Source organism: Cervus canadensis, chromosome 17 (assembly GCF_019320065.1).
Source record: "Cervus canadensis isolate Bull #8, Minnesota chromosome 17, ASM1932006v1, whole genome shotgun sequence".
Lineage (NCBI taxonomy): Eukaryota > Metazoa > Chordata > Mammalia > Artiodactyla > Cervidae > Cervus > Cervus canadensis.
The window spans coordinates 54,903,375-54,927,555 of record NC_057402.1 but is presented as its reverse complement, the minus strand read 5'-3'; the positions used below and the strand labels follow the sequence as shown (position 1 = coordinate 54,927,555).

At 37.3% G+C, this 24,181-nt stretch overlaps 1 protein-coding gene and 1 pseudogene across 5 annotated transcripts in view; both read right to left on the bottom strand.

The window, feature by feature from the left end:
- Nucleotides 1–24,181, bottom strand: part of MCTP2 (multiple C2 and transmembrane domain containing 2) — a 254,411-nt gene that overhangs the window by 5,480 nt on the left and 224,750 nt on the right. For all 5 annotated transcript variants that reach the window (XM_043489630.1, XM_043489631.1, XM_043489629.1 and 2 more), the window contains 2 exons: nt 14,756–14,865; nt 4,703–4,812 (listed from right to left, as the gene is read on the bottom strand). In XM_043489630.1, the coding sequence (XP_043345565.1) occupies nt 4,703–4,812; nt 14,756–14,865 (220 nt within the window). The remainder of the gene's footprint in view (nt 1–4,702; nt 4,813–14,755; nt 14,866–24,181) is intronic.
- Nucleotides 18,835–18,962, bottom strand: LOC122419935 (annotated as a pseudogene).

Genomic DNA, 24,181 nt, shown 5'->3' with positions numbered 1-24,181 from the left:
GTTTGAAAAACTTCGTTAGACTGAAAATTATACGGAACTCAGACTGCATGCTACAAAACCACACCTTATCTTTTTAAGGTGTCGCAGGCTCAAATGTCAGTAATTCTACCGTATTGTCTACTGTGTGAAAGCGGGTGTCAACACGGCAGCAGAGATTGCTTGGTCATCTCTGAAGAGCAGCGGGGCAAATAAGAAGGGTGTGGGGACAGACATAGCTGGGTCTCAGTCTGGCTTCACCGTGTATTATTAGCTGCGTGGTTTCATACACTTTACTTAATCTGTCTTAGATTTCTTATATTAAATTTTGAATAATAGAGGCCTGCCTTACATAGCTCCATGGGTTGAAAGGAGAATCACAAAGCATTCTAAAATCTGGAGTTTCACCACAAGGAAGAGGGCTACCATCATGACTGTATATGTCAATAAGCCACGAAAATAAAGAAGGTGGTGATGGCAGAATATTTACAATGGCAGCATGTTATCACACACCCAGTCTGGAAGTTGTGTCTGTCTCCAGTAGCAGGTACCTTTAGATTCTTTTAACCTAAACAATACAAATAGAGCATATATGCTGTGAATTTTTATTCTGTTTTCTTTTAGACAAAGAAAGTGGAATTTCAATCCAGGGATTAACATGTGGGAAAAACATTATCATTTAATGATCATAGATCAGTAGATTGGAAAGATCCCTCCAGTTTAAAAAAAACAAAAAACAAAAAAAAGGAGAATGAGAGGAAGAACTGCATGGCTGCTTTGCACGTGTGGTCAGCAGGGACTAACCGCGGGAACTGAGTCACATACAACCTTGTATGAGTGGCCGGCATGTGGCCTGACTGCAGCATGCCGGTGGGGGGGTGAGGTGGGGCAGAGGGTCCCTGCGTGCTCCTGTGTCAGACTCTCAGAGTCTTACATGTAAGATCACTGTGCTATCAAATGGAGACACAGAGTTAAATAAGTCATAATTTCTTTTAAGATGCTCAAAATCTGGCTTGGGGAGTTCTTAATCTACACAAGGAAACCAGAAGTGGCTCAGATCAGAACTGAAAACTATATTTACAGCATCTATGATGAAGAACAGAATGGAAGGAATATGGGAAACCTTCCAAAAGATACAGAAAACCTACATGGGATCTAATCCTCAAAGGTGCCTTGCCTTCTAGAAATACATACAACAAATAAATTACTGAAATTCAGTACCGAAAATTTACAGTTTCCTAGAGAAAATTCTAGATATCCCTCTAAAACCACCTTTAATTTTCAAAAACTATACTGCCAAATAAGAGAGGTGACAGGCTCAAAAAAATGCCATCTATGAGATCATAGGTATTAAACTTGCAGACTTATCCACTCATAAAATATTTGCGAAGTACTCATCAAAGATCTATTACCTTTTTGTAGCTTCACTAGGAATTACATGGTAAAGAGGACAGAAAGTATCTTGCCCTTTAAAACCTTTCAGTGAAGTTGGTGAATCAAGGAATATATCCCATGGTCATCATGAAATTAGGCTATTTTCATAGGTTTATGTTAAATAATTGTGCTACTTAAGAAATATTCATATAAAAATGTTATTTGGATGTAAAGAATACAGAAATATAGTGGAATATGTATGTAACTCTGGAGGAACATAGAATTAAATAATTTTGTTCCAAAAGGTTAAAAACAGTGAACAAAAATTTTGAAGATTTTTATCTACCAATTTTAGGGCTCGGTGAAAATGAGTAAGTAACTTAGAATAAGAAAGTCTTTCTTTTTTTGTAATCCTTCAGCTGTGCATTTATAACATGAATCATATTCAAAGAGTAAAAGGTCTTGCCTCATATTAAGTGGGCTGCTCACAATGAATGTCAAAATAAATACAAACATGTATGTTATACAATATAGGTACATTCAACATATTTGTGATCACACTATACATGGATACAAAATATCCTTATTAAAAACATAATGTAATATCATAATATAGGCTCTTCCTTGGTGTCTCAGAGTTAAAGAATCTGTCTGCCAATCCAGCAGACGCCAGATCCCTGGGTCAGGAAGATCCCCTGGAGAAGGGAATGGTTACCAACTCTAGTATTCTTGCCTGGGAAATCCCAAGGACAGAGGAGCCAGGCAGGCTACAGTCCATGAGGTTGCAAAAGAGTCAGACACATAACTTATTGACTAAACAACAAAAATCATAATGTAAATGTATCATAAAAGTACATCATAATGTAATATAATTTAATATCATCATATAATCATTTTCCCCCCAAATGTAATTTTTACTGTGTACCTTGGGTAAATTTACCATAATGTGCTTAAATCATTTCTCTACTATTGAACATTTTTTATTATTTCAAATTAATTTACTACTACAAACAGTTTGACAATGAAAATAATTTTTTTTTCATTTCCATCCTGAAAAAAATAAAGAAATAGTCTTCTGAGCCTTAATAAGATTAAAGGGAACAACAGAAATTCAAGACATATAAAGTTTCCTTCTACATGCTAAATTCTCTGCCAAGAATATGATCATGTAAGAGATGTGCAAAGGAAAGCCCTGGGTCTATGCTAGCTAATAACTAACTTGTCTTACAAAATAATAAGTCCTAATAGGAGGGCAGAATATATTCCATGATAGTACAGCAGGTTTTAGATAATGAGAAGAGGCAAGAGATGATGTGATGGTCACAGCTTTTGACTACATTATCTACGGTAAACTCATCAATAAACTATAAACCTCTGTCTAGAATCTAAAACTAACAAATGAGACAATATAAAGCTCAAAGGATTACTTTCAGTACAGGAGAGCATCACAAACTCCATGCTATTTCATAATTTCATCCATAAGCTGAACAATAAATAGAACAATGTCTCATTAAGTAGATGCAAAAAGTTGATGTTGAAAGCTGTCAAGAACTTGGAGGATAAAACTAGAGGTCAAAGGGATTAGGAGTAAATTGAAAGAGGGATTGGAATCCCTAAATGGACAACCTAAGGAAGAAATACAGTATAGTCTTCTTCTTCTAGGGTGAGGTGCAGGAAAGCATTCTCTACCAGAAGGATGAAGAAATAATGGGCAATGGTGTTTACCAAGCTGACCATCATCTTAAAGACCATCATCTTACATCATCTTAAAAATGAGGCAAACACTGGCCAAATGACTGTAATTTTGGATCGAATTCTCATTAGGGACAGATCAAGAAGAGTTTCAAGATCTGTGTTTTAAATGTGGAGAGTAAATGGACTGAGAAACTAGTACAAAAAAAGAAAGAAAGAATGAGATTATTCAGTCTATACAGATAACATTCAGTATATGAGTATTCAAGAAAATGCTTCTTATAAAATACATATTCCTTCTTAACCAATGGGCCCCTGAGAAGCTCCATGTTCCCTCTCCTAAGGGTCAAATATGGGCCAATGTGCTAAAACAGAGGAACGAAAACTAAGCATGGATATGAGATCTTTCTCAAATAGTGAGCATCGCCCAGTATTAAAATGGACCCCTGAAGAGGAAGTTAGAAAATCTTTTCCTTTTCTTGGGCTTGTTACAAAGGAGAGAAACTTTATGTGATAGAATTTTCACTTCCTGGACAAAACAGAGAATGAAGGGATTATGCTCTATTTCTGAAATGTTATGAGTTATTCTATTTTTCCTGTGACTTTTCCCATTTTGTCATGTCCGGGTTTGGCCTTTCTCATCAGCAGGATTCTACCTTTGTGGGTTCTCTTTGGAAATGGTCTATCTACAATTAGTGGTTTTAGAAATATTTTATAGCTCCCCCTCACCCCAGCATTTCAGGCTTTCAGCTTTTGCTTAAAGAGGAATGCACCTCAACACACGTATCTGTAGCTTGCCTGAACCTCTTAACACCTGCAGATCCCTAGAGATGACTATGGTTAAGAATTGAGAAATGGTTACAGGAGTCAAGCCATGGAAAACCAGAAGTGAGAGATTCTTCCAGAAGAGGGGTGATTGCTTAGTTAATTAACTGCAATGCACTCTCCTTATATGAACCCGGTGCCCACGCAGCAACAGACACAAATATTCACAAAGCTGCTTGTAATTTTTCCAGTTTCCAAGCTTGAGTATAAGTCAAGTCCTGAAATTTATTTCCAGTGTGCCATTTTTGTTTCTACTCTTTAAAAAGCAGCTGAACTTTATATAGGCTCACCATTTCCCCTGGTAAGTAATACCTTTCCCTTTCCTGTGAGGCACTGGTTAGGTGGTCACTGTGGGCCACTCCCTTTCACCTCACTGCTTCTGGTTTTAAATATTGGGTTAGGTTATTTTTTTCCTTCCAGGGGAGATGAAATGTCAGGAGCAGCCTAGCAGTGGCTAGATCTACTTTTATATAACATACAGGGCAAGATGCAGGTGTTTGCTGTTTGAATAACAGTGTTTCCTGAAAGTTACTGGGCCACAACAGTATATTATTCAGGAGTATTTATGACTCTGGAAGCCCAAAGGGAAATAGCATGCACAATCACATTTTTATTTGATTGCAATTATGCAAGAGGCCTATAAGTATCTATGCTGACCGTTTATGCCACTGGCCTTTTCAGGGAGGTCCTGCAAAGTTTTTGACCCCCAAATGCTTTTCTTAATCTCATTTAATTGCCAACAAAAGCACATTTAAAGTTTATAGCTGCACTTAAAAATGAGTAATTGGTTCTTACCTGGAATTGATTGCTAGCAAAAGGACCGTGCCAAACTTACCCCAGATTAAAATGATGTACCGGAGTGGAATGAAATACAGTGTGACGGTGGCAACTCCCAGTATCAAACAGGCCAGGAATGAAAGGAACGGGACCGTCCAGTTAAACGTGCTGCAGACAAACCACACACATGTCACTGTCTCTGATGCTCAGGAAAAGCAGTAGGTTCATTTTGCCATGTTTTTATTTCTTAGTTATACACATGAAAAAAGGTCTATTGGAGACGTTGCTTCTCAAAACTGGGATATAAAAGTCTGCCAGAATGACTGGACACTGGAAAACAGTTTTGAGGTGAAGGTCGCAGACCAATTGCCATTCAGCTCATCTGGATCTTGGTGACTCTGCCTTCCTGGAACCGACAGTACTTAAGAGAAAACTCAGACTCTCAAAAGTGATTAAACACTGCAATATTGTCATGTGGCTCTGTGAACGCAGAGCTTCAAAATGAAAGGTGAGTTAGGTCACTTCAAAGTCAATATTTCTCTCTCAATTAACACATGCTTGCCAGTAAATATTTAGAGACGGGAGGCTATTATTACAGTGCTCTTGTGTTTTTCTAATAACTTATATTTAGAATTTCCAGACTCGTTGACTCCAGAAGGGTAATGATGATCTCAAATGGGCTACGGAGCTTCTGGCTATAAACCATTACACCACCAACCCACCAATAACACAGGGAATGTTGCCGCATATCATTTTCATGGGACCTGGCTCCTTTTGTCCTGTCTATTGCCTGTTTTGACTTGAGATCTAGAATATGAGATATGGGACTGAATGTACTGTGGAAATCCTTGCAGAATCCTAGAAAGTAGTCATTAAATGCAGTGCCTTGATGAGAGCTCATGAGTGTCTAGAGTATTCTTCCAGGTATCTTCACTTAATATGTCTGTCTATTGACCCTTTGCCCTGGGCTAGGAATAAAAGAGACGAAAGATTTATTTCTGTTGTCTTTTTTTTGGGAGGGGGCATATCAGGGGATTTGGGCATAGCAGCTTATAATAGTTATTGGGCACTTAGTAGGTGTCACTGTCCTAAGATATATACACACACACACACACACACACAGAGATTGTAATGCTTAACAATAATTCTTTCAAGTAAGGTTTATCTCCCTCTCACAGATGAGCAAATCAATGCTGAAGTAAGGATTTGGGGATTAACATATACAAAATACTATAAATAAAACAAGGAAACAAGGACTTACTATATAGCACAGGGAAGTATACTCAGTATGTTATATTAACCTATAATGGAAAAGAATCTGAAAAAATACATACATATACAGACATATATATGCATGCATAACATTGTAAATTAACTCTACTCAATAAAAAATAGAAAAATATAGGAGAAATCAACTCACGCCTCAATCTCTTGTTAAAGCTTGCCTATGGGGAGATACAATACTACATATGCATGTGTGTGTGTTTGCTATCTCGTGTCTTTAAATTATAAGCAAGGTTGAACACATTTTAATATGATTGTTGGTCATTCTGATTCTCAGTGATATTCAGCTTATATCCTTGCCAGGGGCAACTATTTAAGAAAGTACTTAAGAAAATTTACAAGCAAACTGGCATGGATTTGAGTTCAGTCTCTATCTCTGAAAAGCTGAGAAAGACAGGAAAGTCTTTCAATCTGAACAATAACTTCTTCTCCACAGAATGGGAATAATAATAATAATACCCACAGCATAGAGTTTTGCTAGAATTAAACAGGAACTGGCATTTAACATACTTAGCTCTTCATGTACACTACCATATGTAAAACAGACAGCTAGTGGGCAGTTGCGGTGTAACGCAGGGAGCTCTGCCCCAGCACTCCGTGATAACCTAGGGGGTGCGATGGGGTCGGGGGTAGGAAGGAGGTCCAAGGGAGGGGACATAAGTGTACCTATGGCTGATTCACGCTGTTGTGTAGCAGAAACCAACACAACATTGTAAACTGATTATCCTCCAATTAAAAATAAGTTTTAAAAAATAGCTCTGGTAACACATGAAAGATAGTTTAGTATTCAAATTAAATTTTTACCTTAAGTTTATAAAAAAAAATAGTTAGCTCTATTTCTTGCATATTTTAACCACACACAAAGAAGTTACTACTTATCTGTTTTCCCTAGAACTTTGTTGCTGGATATTTTCCTCAAATGAAATCTCTTTGGAAACTTAAGAAATCAGTTCTTTGTCATATTTGTTGCAAACACTTTCAGTTTGTTAGCTTGTCTTTTAAAAAATCTTGTTTATAGTTTTTAAAGATAAAAATTATAGATTTTACACTACCAAGTTCATCAAAACTTTTGCATATATGTAGGTCCATTCCTGACTATTCTCTTCCATAGTAGAACTTCTTAGGAGGCAACTTCACAATATTTGTGAAAATGTTATGGAATCCATAATTGCCCCTTTATGCCAGGGCAAGAAATTTAACCTGCAAATATCTTTGCACAAGGATGCAGAGATGGTACATTAATGTCTGATGCAGTATGATTTGTAAGTAGTTAAAAAAGAAAATAGCCTCAGTATTAAATAATATCTAAATAAAATCATAGACAAATAGTTTTAGTACCTTGAAAAAAAAAAAAAAGAGAAAGTTACCACTAAACTGACTTAATAATAAGGAAACAATAGAGTGTAAAAGATAATGTATTGCAAGAATTCTGGAGGTTACCAACTTCCAAAGTCAATTTCACTCTAATAATTTCTGCCAGATATTAAAATTTTGAACTTCTATATCTGTTAACTGTGTGGGGGGCAGAAGATACATATAGCCTAGGGTTTCCACAAAATAAGATTCAAGTAGAAGAACACTGCATAAAACTTATATATTCAGGGTAAGGATGAATTGAGAGAGACAAGTAGAAAGACAGACTGGAAAAAGATGAAAAGAAGGGAAAACAAATCTACCATATACAAATAGATGCAAAGAATTCTCTGTGTCATGATGCTGGTACCAGGATTTATCAACTAAGTTTATACTACCAGTATACTTTAAAAAAACCTCAGCAAAAATTTAATTAAAAAAAGAGATTCCAGGTTGAATCACCCCAAAATGACTAGAGCAGTAATCTTCTCTAAGGAAATGCATTATCAACCCATATATCTGAGTATACTCCACACACACACACATACACACATGGAATGTGAGCTCATAGTTAAAACAGTAAAATATAAATGGATACGCAGCATCACGAGTAAGAGCTATCAGAAATAATAGCAAAACCCCAAACAGAAGACCTCAAATACTGAAAGCAAACATAACACATTAAATAATAATGCTTAATACTTTAGAAGTCATAAAACAAAGGCTTAAAAACATGGTCAAGGACGAGATTGTAAAAAATGACCAAGAAGATTTGAAAACAAAGCAAGTAAAACTTTAAAAAGAAACACAGTGATTAAAGTTAACACTTCCATGCATGGATTAAACAGGATTTTAAATACCACAGAAAATAGAGTTGTGCAGAGCAGCCCAAAAAAGGACTTAAAAGGCATCACAAAGAGTAGAAAGATAGATGTCAAAAAGAAGAGACACAGAACATAGACTAAGAGGGTTCCTGAACTGACTGGGAAGATGCTGAAAGTAATAGTGAATATTAGACTGTGGAATGGCAAAAAGGTGCTCACTTAGGTCTCTATTTTCTGACCATAAAACAATATAGTTAAAAGCCAGGAGCAAAAAGATAGGTAGAAAACCTTCATATACTTGGAAATTAAGCAATATACTTCACGTCAAGGAACAAATAAAAACAGTAATTAGAAAACAAGTTTTTACTAAATGTGAATTAATAATGAATATCAGTGCCAAAATGTTTGGCATAGAGCTAAGCACCTAGGAAAGTGTAGGCACTGTAAATGCTTATGTTAGGAAAACAGAAAGACTGAAAATAAATGATCTAACAATCCATCTTAGAAAGTTAAAATAAGAATAGTAAATTAATCTCAAAGAAAGTAGAAGGAAGAAAGTAATAAAGATAAGAGTAGGAATTAATGGAAAAGAAAACAGGCAACAGGGAGATTAACAAAGGTAACAGTTCTTGCTAAAGAATAATATAATTGATAAATGACTGTCAAGAAGAAGGGAAAACACAATTTTAAACATAAAGAAGTGGACAATGCTAGATTCTACTGTCATCGACGATAAGAGGATTTTTTTTATATAAACAACTTTATGTCAACAAGTAGAAAATTTAAAATGGACACACTCTTAGAAAAGGATACACAAACAGATATGAGAAGAAACAGAATAGCTGAACAGACCTATATATACCACAGAAACTGAATATTTGATTAAAATCTTTCCTGAAAGAAAACTTCAGACCCAGAGACTTAACCAGAAAATTCCAAAAAGTCTCAAAGGAAGTAATGACACAAGGTTTACACAAACTTCAGATAATGTGAGAGAATACTGCCCACTTATTGTATGAGTCTAGAATAACCTTCACACTATAAGGAATTTTCAAGAACTGTATATCTAATCTCACTGATGATTAAAGCTGCAAAAATTGTAAGTAAAAAAATTGTAAATAAAATCCCAGCATATATAAGGAGACTGGATAGCATGATGAAGCTGCTTTCATTCCAGAAATGTAAGATTGGTTTAATATTTGAAAATCAACAATAACAATGCACATTAACAAAAAGAGAAGAACACAAAAACAACCAAAAGATGATCTCAATGAACACAGACAAAAGTTTGAGAAAACTCAACCTACATTCATGATAAAAAAAATCTCAGCAAAATAGGAATAAACAGTAAATTCCTGAAGCTGATAAAGCATCTTTACAGAAAACAACATCATTAAGGGCAAAATGTTGAAAGCTTTCTCTCTGAAAAAGACAGGAGTATGAGAAAAGAATGTTTGCTAATACCACTTCTGTTCAACATTGTATTGGCATTACTAGCCAAGACAATAAAGCAAGAAAACAAAGTAAAATGTATAAGGACTGAAAAATAAGAAAGAAAAAAAAATATTCCTAGACAATATGTTTACATAATACAACATCCAGAATAATAATCTTCATATAAAAATTAAGATAACTAAGTTTATCAAGGTTGATAAATACAAAGTCAATATGGAAAACAAATTTCACTTTTCTATCCTGTAACAAACAGGTAGATATAAAACCTGAAAAAAAGAGGCCATTTAAAATAACTGAAACAAATCAAGTACTTCAGACTATATCTCACAAAAATGTGTCAAATATTTATATATAAAACTCTTAAAGTAATATTAAGATAAATTAAAGATAACCCAAGTAGATGAAGGAATATGTCACACTCATATATTAAAAATAAATTTTATCAAGATGTTAATTTTTCCCAATTAATGCAATCCTTATAAAGATCTCAATGATCATTTGAACTAAAGAGCCTCTTGATGAAAGTGAAAGAGGAGAGTTAAAAAGTTGGCTTAAAACTCAACATTCAGAAAATGAAGATCATGACATCCAGTCCCATCACTTCATAGCAAACAGACAGGGAAACAATGGAAACAGAGACTTTATTTTTGGGGGCTTCAGAATTACTGCAGATGGTGACTGGAGCCAAGAAATTAAAAGATGCTTGCTCCTTGGAAGAAAAGCTATGACCAACCTAGACAGCATATTAAAAAGCAGAGACATTACTTTGCCAACAAAAGTCCATCTAGTCAAAGCTATGGTTTTTCTAGTAGTTATGTAGGCATGTGAGAGTTGGACTATAAAAAAAGCTGAGCGCTGAAGAATTGATGCTTTTGAACTGTGGTATTGGAGAAGACTCTTGAGAGTCCCTTGGACTGCAAGGAGATCCAACCAGTACATCCTAAAGGAAATCAGTCCTGGATATTCATTGGAAGGACTGATGCTGAAGCTGAAACTCCAGTACTCTGGCTATCTGATGCAAAGAATTGACTCATTGGAAAAGACCCTGATGCTAGGAAAGATTGAAGGCAGGAGGAGAAGGGGACGACAGAGGATGAGATGGCTGGATGGCATCACCGACTCAATGGACATAAGTTTGAGTAAACTCCGGGAGCTGGTGATGGACAGGGAGGCCTGGCGTGCTGCATTCCACAGGGTCACAAAGAGTTGGACATGACTGAGCGACTGAACTGAACTGAGCAGTATAGAGTAGCACTAATCCTCAAAACCTCACTAGACTCTTCACTCCAGTTACCATGGAAATACATTGTAGTGCTGGTCTTTCAAAGAACACCCAAGGTTGAAGAACTCTGGTAAGTCACAGCTTTTTATCTCAAAATTAAACAGTCTGTTAAACATTTCCATGGACTTCAATGGATTTCCCGACTTGGGAGCTCTCCATTAAATCCTAAGGGAATCCCTGACTCGAACATTTCAATTAATGAAAACATTCAAGGAATCCCCTTCATTCATTTAACTCTTCAGGTTCACTAACATATCCTAAGAATATCTTTGACAAAATTTCAAAACAAAACCCACAAATAACTGTCTCAACATCCGGGAAGCTGGGTACAACTCCATTCTAGTGTTCCTCCCCCAACTGGGTACCCCACTGGTTGACCTTTGTGTCAACAGATTCATTATTTTCTTCATTTCTTAAGCATGGAAAGATGAAGTCCTTGGACTCTTCTATCCATGGAAACAGAGACATGGGGTCATAAAAGCCCCAGACTATTCTTTTGTGATTTACCTCACAGGATGCTTTCCTTCATGATTTTCGCCCCAGTTTGTGAACTCTCTCCCCACAACTGGCCTTCTGCCCTCACCCCGGTCATTCTGCCTTCATTTTCTGTCCCTTTCAACATGTAACTTTAAATATTCATTTGGCTGTGCTGAGTCTTAGTTGCAGCATATGGGATCTAGTTACCAGATGAGCGGTTGAACCCAGGCCTCCTGTATTGAAAAAGCAGAGTCTTAGCCAACAGGCTGCAAGGGCAGTCTCTCAACATGTAACTTTAGATTAAACATAAGACACATCAATCTGTCCTTCTGCTTGTGCTCACCTTCATCCAAACTTCACTTATCCTGCTTTCTCATCTGTCAATATTTCACAGCATGACTTCTGAGTCAGAGAACTTCTTCCTAGGAACGTGCCTTCTAAGCCTTACTCCAGAACATCTGCAAGGATGACTCCCCTGTCCTAGATCTACCTTAATCTCATTATCTTCTCTGCAGAGGGGAGATTTCCCTAACCACTCAAGGACACTAGTGTTGTAGCCAACACTTCATAGCAATAGGACAAATAATATACATTACTCTTCTGACCCATCCTGTTTGCTGCCTGGGATAACACAAATGCCACATGCTAAGCAAATATTAGCCTGATGTATACATACATTTGAAATCTGTATACAGTGAGAAGGTAATTGGAGAATGTAGAGAAAAGGAAATACCATTTGCTCCAAATGAATACAAAGTCATCAGGGTCTTCTCTGCCAGCAAAAAGGGAAGCCTTGCTCTGAGAGATTTAAGCATGCTTATTTATTCTCTAGTTGCCAAAAGTTGGGCAAAAGTTTTCCTGGTCCTTACGCACTGAGTTACAATGGAATTCCAACAGAGTTACACACGATGTTGCACTTGAATGCCCAGCGGGAACCTTAAGGTCACTGCAATAATGAATGGCTGAAGAATTAATAGGAGTTGAGCCTCATGCGCCTTCCTGTGTCACAGCTGGGCAGAACAGTGCTCTGTTCATGGCTGAAAATACGTCTCGAGCCATGGCCACCCCAGCTGTGCTGGGCACGGCCGCCGTCAAAAGGCACTGCAGAGCTGGGGGCCTGCTTAAATCACTCTGCCCTCTTCTCATCAGACACATTTCCTTGACCATTATCAACTGCACAACAGTCACATTTGTCTATTAACAGACATGCAAGCACGGAGATAGTCTTACCAAAGGACACGGCCTTCCGTCCTCAGCCTTGCCCCCACTCCACATCCTCTTATCTTCTTTCCTGCCAGGACGTCCCTTGCTCACTTTTTTTTCATTGACTTTCTGCATCCACTCAAGGCCCGTGTGACCTGCCTCACCTCCAGGAACTGCCACATCCGTCCCCGGTGGCACAGACATGCTAACGCCCCTCCACCTCCCTCCATTGAGCACAGTCTTCGGCTTTGAGCCTATGCACAAAGCCACCCACCCACTGAAGACCCCATTCATCAGCTCTATGCCCAGCTGGCTCTTCCCATTCTTAGAGATGCTGGTAAGTTGTTGCCTCTTCAGAACTTTCCTCTGCCTCTCTCTCTCTCTCTCTCCCCACCCTACATCCTTCTGGGGATGTAGTACCCATCTCCACATCCCACCTAGCCTCTATCTAGCATCAATGTTATTTTAGCTGTCTTATTAGTATTCTTTCCCTCCACTGGAAAATATATTCCTACAGAGAAGAAAGTGGGGAGTACCAAGACATAGGGAGAGGATTAAAAGGTACAATCTACCATGTTTAAAATAAATAAGTTACAGGGATATACAGGTACAACACAGGGAATATACCCAATTTTATAATAACCTTAAATGGAATGTAATCTATAAAAATTTATTATTCTGTACATCTGAAACTAATATACTATTGTAATCAGCTATACCACAATAGAAAAGAGAACAAAACATAAAGGCAAAAACACACACACACAAAAAAACCAGATACCCAGAGGATAATGACATTATAGTGTAAAGTGAGGCAGGCAGGTTCAAATCCAAGCTCCATGGCTTATTCATTGTGTGATCTGGGCTTCATGTTTAATCATTCTGTGCTTCAGTTTCCTCATCTGTAAAATGGGGATACTAACAATCCTTACTCTGCAGTGTTACTGGAATCATTTAATCCAATTTCTTTAAATGACTCCTTAAAGAAGTTGCTACATGTCAAAGACTTAGAACAGTGTCTGGCTGGCACATGACATTAGTTGGTTTCTATTGTCATTGTTATTTTGGATGCATTTCTTATTCTTAAACCAAGTCAGTGCCTGAGATTCAAACACTGATAGTTGATTGAGTGAATGAAAAATTATAATGCCCTCTTCATCACTTCACCATTTTTTACTGTCAGTTATATTTTTGCTAGGCAATTTTGAGGGTACATTCAGGAATCATTTTTCAATTTATATGAAACCTAGAGAGATAAAGCAGACAGATATCAATATACATGATCAAAAATCCTACTGCTCCTTAATTTTTCTCGACATTGCTCATGAAAATAACAATGCGTAAATTCAGTAAAAACTCACTAAACTTGTTTAAAGATAACTTTTAACCTGCCTTTTAAGCAAAAGAGACATGTTTTCTATGCCAATAATAAATGGATGTTCAAGGGCAATTTGTTATAATAAGTGACTGAGGAAGAAAATCAGTAACCACAGAAAGTTCCACATTAGCTGTTTATATTTCCTGATGTTAACCACCGCTTATTGATTTCCCTACATCTTCACAGACAAAATTTCACTTGGCTTTTAGTACTAATTTTAATCTCTTCTTTACCCATGTAATTTCTAAAAATTATGTCCTTTATGTAAAGAAACTAGAATGGCCAAGAAAGTAAGAACAGTAGCTGTTTTTCAGAAAGGACAATGTGGCTGACACAACTCTGGATTTAAAGTGGGGAGCAATCACTTACAATGAAAAAAACCTCCTCTGTTCATGGGTATCAAATGAAGACCAAGTTACACAGAGTTCACAATGTGTAAAACAGTGTGAGCAAAAAATAAAAAATAAAAACATGAATCACAGAGAGGCTTTCTCCGTTGAGACTCCATTAGAGAATTAAATCTATGTTTTAACCTATAGTTTATCACTTAAACCAGAATGTTTTGAGAATAAAAAAAGGCACTATTAATAATTATGCTCGGATAGCTAGTATAAATTGGGTCATGTGGTCCACCCTTGTGAAGCTGACAAACCTAAAGAACCAACCAACCAAAGTTAAAAGGCCCAAGACTGTTTCCGTTTTTTGTTTGGTTTTGTATTTTGTTTTTGTTTTGTATTTTGTTTGGTTTTGTATTTTGGTATTTTCTGATCCTACCCTCCCCAAGACCCTCCCCCTTGCTCGTCCAAGAGCATGGCAGTTTTACTCCAAACACAGTAATACGAATGTAGAACTTACTTCTTAATTCTTTCTCCAAAAGAGGCTGACTCCTCCAAGATGTTCTGAACAGTTGAGACAATATCCTGAACCATATAGATTCTTTCAATTAAGCCCTTCTTCTCAGATTCCTAAGAAACACAAAAGATTGAACTCAGTTACTTCATTTTTATTGGTCCGCTATAGAAATCATCATGCCAGTATTATCATAACATGGCTATTAGCAACCGAGCGACTTCAGGAGATAAATTTACATTTTTTACAATTTACTTATCGGCTCCCCAAATTCCTGACTACTCATGAGATGCGACCACTTGTCGTGTGCAAGCATGTCACCATCTCAATATCATGAGCTGATGAAGGGGAACTCCAGAGAACAAAGAACTTCATTTCCCTGCAGAGTCGCTGCTTCTCTCAGAGAATTCTGCATCTTCTTTCACTGGCCGATCCTGAGTTGCTCTGTCTTCACAAGGTTAGCTTACTTACCCCTCTTCTGATAGTTCTTCAGAAAGGCTTCCAGCAGGTAGCAATAGGGCATGCTGGACATCCAGATGATATTCAGCTATCTAAGAATATTATCCTTACTTTGCTTAAAGAAAACTTAAAATGGGTTTTCCCACGTTAGGCTGTTGTTCAGTCGCTAAGCTGTATCTGACTCTTTGGGACCCCACAGAATACAGCACACCAGACTCCTCTGTCCTTCACTATCTCCCGGAGTCTGCACAAATTCATTTACACTGAGGCAGTGATGCTACCTAAGCATCTCATCCTCTGCCGTCCCCTTGTCCTTTTGCCTCAATCTTTCCCAGCATCAGAGTCTTTTCCAGTGAGTCAACTCTTTGCATTAGGTGGCCAAAATATTGGAGCTTCACCTTCAGCATAAATATTCAGGGTTGATCTCCTTTAAGACAGAATGGTTTGATCTCCTTGCCGTCCTAGGGACTCTCAGGAGTCTTCTCCAGCACCACAATTTGAAAGCATCAGTTCTTTGGCACTCAGTCTTCTTTATGGTCCAACTTTCACACCCATACAGGACTACTGGAAAAAACTTAGCTTCGACTATACAGACCTTTGTTGGCAAAGTGATGTCTCTGCTTTTCATATGCTGCCTAGGTTTGTCATAACTTTCCTTCCAAGGAGCAAGGAGTCTTCCAAGGAGTCTTTCAATTTCATGGCTGCAATTACCATCAGCAGTGATTTTGGAGTGCAAGAAAATAAAGTCTGTCACTGCTTCCACTTTTTCCCCTTCTATTTGCTGTGAAGGGATGGGACTGGATGCCATGATCTATCCATGTTAGGTAGCTGATGCTTATAAAAATAATCTAGAAATCACTCACATGTTGGATAAAAGATGATTCCCTAAAGAAGGGCATTTTCACACTATATGTTATAGTCCGATACCATATTCTAGCTCCATTATGAACTCTATTGTAACTGGGATTTAGTTACTAACTTCTTAGCTCAGGCCAAGCTGAGTCAGTATAGCTGTTACATCTAATATATAATACCTAAAACCTCAAATAAACCTAACAAAACTTATTTTTTCTACTTAAAATTTTACTTGGGTTAGAATTATACTAAATTATCTTCTAAATCCAAGAGACCATTTCTATAATAATCTTCTTTGCAACAAAAGAAAAAAAAATTCATTCTCATCTTGTATTCTCTGTTCCATCAAACTGGACCCACGGATGGAGGAAGGAAAACACACTACCTCATAGCGATTTCAGTGACTGATAAAAGCATCAATATGACAGAAATGTCAAAAAGCAGAAATTTCCCTTGTTGTTTATGGAGTTACTGGCAGAAACAGAGTAAAGAGATGGGCTGAGGTTAGGATGTACCATTTCTATCTCCTTTATGGTAAGGGTGCTGGGATGGTCTGAGTAACGTCTCACCATCTGTTCTGCACCCATTTATCCAATGATCCTGTACAGTAGGAGGTCATACTCATTGCTTCCTCTTGCAAGTCAAACTTGCAAGACATTTTTACTTTTTTCACTCCAATTTTCAATTTCTTATTTCCCTTACTCTCTTTCTAACTCTAATTCTTCAAGTGGTTTTGTATTAAAAACTGGATATACTGCCAGAACGACTTAATTCATGTTCAACAATCCACCAACATCTATTAATGGGCACAGTGGTGAAAACCCATCTCTGTCTGCTGCAGAAATATTCATGTTTATAAAGGAGGATTTGAAAGCACCAGGGAATTTGACCCAAAGGGCAAAAGTGGCTTCCTCTTTTCAACAGCATACAGTTTAGGTCAAAACAATTTTTTGGAAAATGACTCAAATTTCCATGTGGCTCTATTTCATAACAATGCCCTACTTTAGTTGACTGATTTTTTTTTTCCCCCTCCTGAAACACCCCAAATGCAGAGATTCTGGTTGTGATGAAAAGCCTGGGTTAGTACATCAAAATAATAAATGATTCTCACAAGATTCTCTCACTTTTTAATGAATTTGATGTTTTAGTTTGAATAATCAGTATTTAAAGACTAAGCTAAAAATTTCACTGTATCTAGGGTAACAAGATAATTTATGAACCATAAATGTATACTTTTAAGAGTGAAAGTAAACAGAACTATGTAATATTTGAAGTATTTATCAACTGACAACTTGGTTTATTGTATTAGTGGATCTATAAAATTATTTCATTGTTATTTTCATAATGACATTGTTTGAAGATAAAAACATATACTTCACATATATTAGAACAAAGAAACTTGCCCATACTATGTGAATTGTAAAACGATACATAAGAATGATTATTCATTCCATATATTCATATATTTAGTTGGTTTTCTAGTTATAGTTGTTTATAGTCCCATGTCAAGATTACTTTTCCACAAAAGTAATATTATCTTTAATGTCATCTTTTCACTTACATTTCATAAAATTGTTCTTACCTATCTTCAGAGTTGCACCTAATCATTTTTAAATTGATACATTAAATTGACTCTACTGTAGACCATAATTTTAATTACAAAAATACTTTCTCTCCAGGGACTGGGGTACTTTGAAAATTCACAACAAAAATGTGATACATGAAGAATATTCTCGATTCTGTTTTTTAAATATTAAAATCTGTATATATTTCAGCCCAAATAATTTCAAAGGCACTATATTCATTCATACGAACTTTATCAAACTTTTTTCAAGATAAAACTTTAAGTTGTGTGTATAATTTTTCAAATTCTCCTAAAGTTGAAATTCTTCAAATTTATTCTGAAAAGTAGTGGCTTCTCAATTTCCTTCCATTCCTGGGTAGAATTTATATTTATCCTATTAAAAATCAAAAGTTTTTTAATCCCACCAACTGAGATAATCCAAACTGTAACTTGTGAATTTAAACACCGAATCATGCATAGGATCTGACCTCACAGATTACTTTGTGTTGAATATCCGTTGCTTTTGCAAAGAAAAAATTGTTATTTTTGCCAGTTCTTTTAAAATTGACTTCCATTTACTAAAAGCTTTCAAAGATGAGGTAATTAGAATTTTCAGTTATCAAAAATTTTGATTAAAAAATTTCCAACTGACATGACCAAAATGCAACAAACACTGAAAAGATTTCTTTTTTTCCCCACAAGAGTTCAATAGCTTTGGAGAATGTTTAAGTTGACTGAGAGTTCAAAGGTTTCAAACACTCTTAAGATCAGACTGATGGATGGATGACTGGCAGCAAAAAGAAAGTGCACACAGCCATGCTGAATGAAATATATTTTTATATCTGACATATCTTTGCCATGAAAACTTTGCTGTTGCTATCCCAACTCTGTATATATAAAATATTTATAAATGTGGACACCACAGCTGCTAATTCAATTGGTTATGCATTATCACTTGTCCGTATGCAACCATGGATAATAGGGTACCATGATCTATCACTTGTAAATTTCTGCTTCAAAGATCCATTCAACTTACATGAGTATCTTATTAGCCATGGTGCTGTGCTTCATCAAAATTTGCATTCATATTATCACTACAAAATTAAATAACCTTCAATGCTACATGTTTCAAATACATTTACAATAGCATTCCTGATGTCAGAGATTTCATTTTTTGTAAAACTAACTTGTAAAGCTCTGTTTTGATTCCATACAGTGGATGTAAAAATATAACATTTCAGGTTGTCACAGCAGGGTACTGGAAAAGTTTTCAATTAGCAGTAATCGCCCCTCAGATAAACCTCATTGGCTACAATATTGCCACTGTGCAAAGCTACAACAGATTTCAGAATTAACTTACTTGATATTGTTTGAGTCATTTGATGGCCTGCCGATAAGACTGGCATCATTTGACTCTTCACAAGGTTTTTGACACATTGATGCTACTGAAGTGAGCATATTAACATGTACCTTGCCCTTTCTCATACATGCATAATGAAACTTTGGGATGGAAGATGAGATAAGTGTGGAAGAACAGTCATTTGATCCAAACGAAAACTCATGCTGCACACAAGGGTGTGTAAACACATCTTTTGGGCTGTGTAATTTAAAACCACGTTTCCAGAAGTGGTCTTCTAAAAATAACTATTGACAGTTGAAGGCTCTTCAGCAGGTTGGCAACTTAAGCTTACATGTATCAGTGATGTGATCATGGTCCCAGCGGTAGATAGGAAATGTGAATCAGTTAGTTCATTAACAATTATCTTGAAAAATGGATTACCAGTACTTGATTATTCATTATTCATATTATTCATTAAACATGCAACTCTTTACTATTATTTACTCACTGAAAAAGCATTATCAAGAAGTAAAACAATGTGCAAATTTACCAAAAATAAAGAGTGAAATAAAACATTATAGTAAAAATGTGCAGACTATTTTTTATTCCCCTACCTGTAGGACTGGTTAAATTCTGTATGTATTTACTATATATCAGTGCTACAGTTGCTATCGTTTCCCATCTTTCTCATCACTGGGCACTCTGACCTGGTTGCTTGGACATTTTATGCGTCTGACTGGCCCTGGCAATGACCTTGCCACCACAGGCTGGTACACTGGGATCATCACATGCTTCTCCACAATTGCCTAAGAGCACTTTGTCTTATCAGGGACCATCCAAAAGCCTTCCTTTAAAGCTAAGTTTTATTTAGAAAGAATCAGGAAAATAGATGGGTCACCCCTGCTTGGCCTTAACCTGCTATCAGTGAGAACGCTCCTCATGTTCAGCTGGTCAGCCATGCCTGACTGTGTGTGACCCCATGGACTGCAGCCCTCCAGGCTCCTCCGTCCATGGATCTCCCAGGCAAGAATACTAGAGTGGGTTGCCATTTCCTCTTCCAGGGGATCTTCCCAACCCAGGGATCGAACCCATGTCTCCTGCATTACAGGAAGATTCTTTACCTGCTGAGCCGTCGGGGAAGCCCAAGAACCCTTGTAACTGACATCTATTTCCTAGGCTGCTAGAAAGACTACAGCAGAGACTGAAAGCACAAACTGAAAGCCCGAGCAGCTTGTCCTAGCTTATTTTTACGGAAAGAGTAAATATAATACTCAGTTTAAAAAAAAAAGGGGGGACTATAAAAACAGTACATGGAAATATTTGGGCAAATAGGAGCACGTGATGAACCTAAATCAGTTTTACCTAAAATTCATTAGCACAGGAAGGGACCAATTGTGTCCAAAGTATTCTTCTTGGACAGGGAGAAAAAGGCTTTTTCTTTAGTATAAGTTTCTACCCCCTCCTTGGAATCTCTGCACATAACACACGCTAGCCATATATGAGAGGGAAAAATTCAGCTGAGGGCAGGTACTCTGAGGATTAGTGGTAAATGTCATTTTTGTTCTCTGAGTGGCTTTAATTGCCTTTGGGTAATGAATCTGTGTATTCAACAAGGCATGGTAGCTTCTATGCTACAAGATGATATTTACATTTTCATATCTTGAATGCTTCATTAACACTGGAAGAAATGGGTCTTCTCTGCTGGTCCAGTGGCTAAGAAATCATCTATCAATGCAGGGGAGATGGGTTCCATTCCTGGTCCAGGAAGATTCCACCTGGGCATTCCATGGGGCAACAAGACCTGCGCTGTGTAACTAATTACTGAAATCTACATGCCCTAGGGCCCATGTCCTGCAACAAGAGAAGCCACTACAATGAGAAGACCATGCACCACAGCTAGCCACAACTAGAGGAAGGCTGTGCACAGCGATGAAGACCCAGAGTAGTCAAAAATAAATAAGTGAAATTAAAAAAAAAAAATTAGAAGAGCCTCCTGTTCCGCTATGCCCTGCTTGAATTGGTGGATCAATAGATAAGACCAGACTGCCCTACCTCAACTTGTGCTCTCAGTACCAACAACCGTGGTAGGTACATCCTTAGTGCTGAGACAGTGCATATTTGATGGAGAAATGAATGCATGAAGAGGAAGAACAGAAGAAATCAGGTTTATATTAGTATCAAAAGATCATTTGCATCAACCCAGGAAATAAGTGCTTAGGGTTAAAGAGAAGATTTCAGGCCTCCCAACTCCAGCAGAACGACCTAAAGGTCCAACTTACACTCCTGGTCTCCATGAGATCTTTCCAGGGGATGCCAGTCCACAACAACTACTGTCTTGTTCTCTCAGTTTGCATCACACCTCTATCCTTTTCATCACCCTAGCAGCAAACGTTCTTTTCACTCTCTATACTGCAAAGGTTACCTTTAAAGGCAACGTACTCAAGTATGGATGTGAGAATCGGACCATAAAGAAGGCTGAGTGCCAAAAAAACTGACACTTTCAAACTGTGGTGCTGGACAAGATATTTGAGTCCCTTGGACAGCATGGAGATCAAACAAGTCCATCCTAAAGGAAATAAACCTTGAATATTCATTGGAAGGATTGATACTGAAGCTGAAGCTCCAGTACTTTGGCCACCTGAGGTGAAGAGCCAACTCACTGGAAAAGACCCTGATGCTGGGAACGACTGAGGGCAGGAGAAGAAGGGGACGACAGAGGATGACATGGTTGGATGGCATCACTGACTGGATGGACATGAGTTTGAGAAAATTCTGGGAGACACTGAAGGGCAGGGAAGCCTGGCGTGCTACAGTCCATGGGGTCGAAAAGAGTTGGACACAACTTAGCGACTGAAAAACAACTACTCTTGATGGGAATTTTCTCTAATTATATCTACTGGTATACCAATGGACATGTTATATGGTCTTTGATATTAGCATTTCCATTAATAGGAAACCAAAGTCTAAAGAGGTTAGGTGATGTGTCTGTGTCCACATATATGTGGCGGCGGATTCCAGCCCAGGATCATTAAGTCCAGAGCAGGTGTGGGTATTTCACAGGGGAGGCATTCAGCTCAACGTGTTCTTTTTGTCATTTGCTTCTTTGGTGTCTATGGATCTCGACTTACTATACAACACATGGTTTTTAGACATCTTATTCAGTTATATACTTCTATCCAATGTTCATTTCCAGTATTCTTTGCCCAATTTTCATAAGAATGCATGCTAAATTATGCTTTTTGAAAATATTTGGGGAAAAACATTTCTTTCCATTCTTATTTTTATAACTTGTCTTGTGAAATATTTTAGCAAACTTTACGCACAACTTGCAAAAAATACATACCATAATTTACAACATAATAAACTGCATCCACTCTTATTTAGGAGCTGAAGTAGCCAGGGTTTACAACAGCAGATGAAAAGTTTGCAGCGGGGGTAGGGGGGACTTAAGATGTACCAAATCCTCAGGTCTGCATATTTTATTAATCACAGGCTATGGAGTCAGGAGAAAGTGAGTTCAACACTGGTCTTGCCACCTACTAGCATTGTGATCATCTCAAGTTCCTAATGGTTTCTGGAGTCACAATTCCGCTATCTGAAAAAGGGGGATCATAATCCTGACCCTAATTGGAGTGTTTGAAGAATTAAATGTTATATGTAAAGCATTTGGTACACTCCAAGTGCTTCATAAATGCCAAGTCCTTGCCCACTGAGAAAGCAAAGAAATGAAAAAGAAAGAATCACCTTTTGTCTAGCTTAAAGAATCCTGGGGTTCATTTATGTTTCAAAAGCAAGGATCTCCCAGGACAAGTCCACTCATGTTGCCCTGCGTTGTATGAAAGATCATCTGGCAGTTCTATCTGCATCACGCTGGCTTTATTTACACGTTTCAGATTGAACCAGGGGATGTGGTGATAACACAGTTTAGCAAACACAGCATTCCATCTGCTGCTGCTACCAAATTGTCTGGGAAGAGTAATAGTGGCTCATTCAGGAAGACAAAACTGTTATTACATGTGCTTATATTTTCCCTTAACATACAAGCCTTCTCATTTATAGAGGGAAATGTGTAATAAAAACAGTGATGGCCACTGGTGTGATTAAACCAATGAACAAGATAATTGTGGCTGCATGCGTATTTTTAGATTCCTACATTGAGAAAGAATGGGTTTTACTTCTCAATACGAATTTCAGAAGACACCAAGGCATAAATAAAATCCGCATGATTTAGGGTCTACTTCACCATCCCTGGGTTGGCAAGATCCCCTGGAGAAGGAAATGGCAACCCATTCCAGTGTTCTTGCCTGGAGAATTCCACGGAGAGAGCCTGGCAGGCTACGGTCCATGGGGTCGCAAAGTCAGACATGACTGAGCGCCTAACACTTTCATGAACAAGTAGGTATTACCATGTCACAGAAGAGATGAAAGCACGGAACTTTTCAGATCCAGAACTCAAATTTCAAAAGAATCCTTTGTTTTATGCTATAGAGAATGATTATAAGAAAAACAATGCAATTATTATAATAATTTTAAGGAAACTAATTACAAATTCCAACTCTCTAACATTAAAATGCATATTATTATATAAAATGTATTGAGTATTATTTTTTTCATTGACCATTTGCTTATAAAATGTCAAAAAAAAAACCCAAAAAACCCACTGAGTCTTTCAGCTAAGTTTTAAAAACAGCTAAATGAAGAACAAATAATATGCCTGTGTTGCAACATGGCTGTTCTTTAAGAACAAAGCCAATAAATAAATGAATAAATCAGGCAGTGGATTTTTCCTTCTTCGAGGCTTTGCTGGCTTCCTCAATATCTCCAAAGAGCATAGCACTGTAGGTGCAATAAAGTAGCTTTGAGCCTCTAGGAGAGAATTAACACCATCAGAATGAATTTACAGCTAAGAATTCATTATATAATCAGTGTGTTACTTTAAGTCTTTCATACATGTTCTGAGTCAAGAAAATCTTTCTCTACTAATTACCTAGGCATAACCAAAGAGATAGTCCTAAAAATTGACCACATCAGGAAAGATCTTTGTGACATGCTTAAAAATTGGGTAGTATTTGTTACAGGATGCCCAGGATCCCCTAAAGGGAAAGATGCAACATTTCTATCTTAGGATCATCCCAATAATGCAAACCATCCAGAGCAAAGATGCAGAAATATGACTTCAGATTTTAAATGGGAATCTGTTTGGTCTACTTCATCC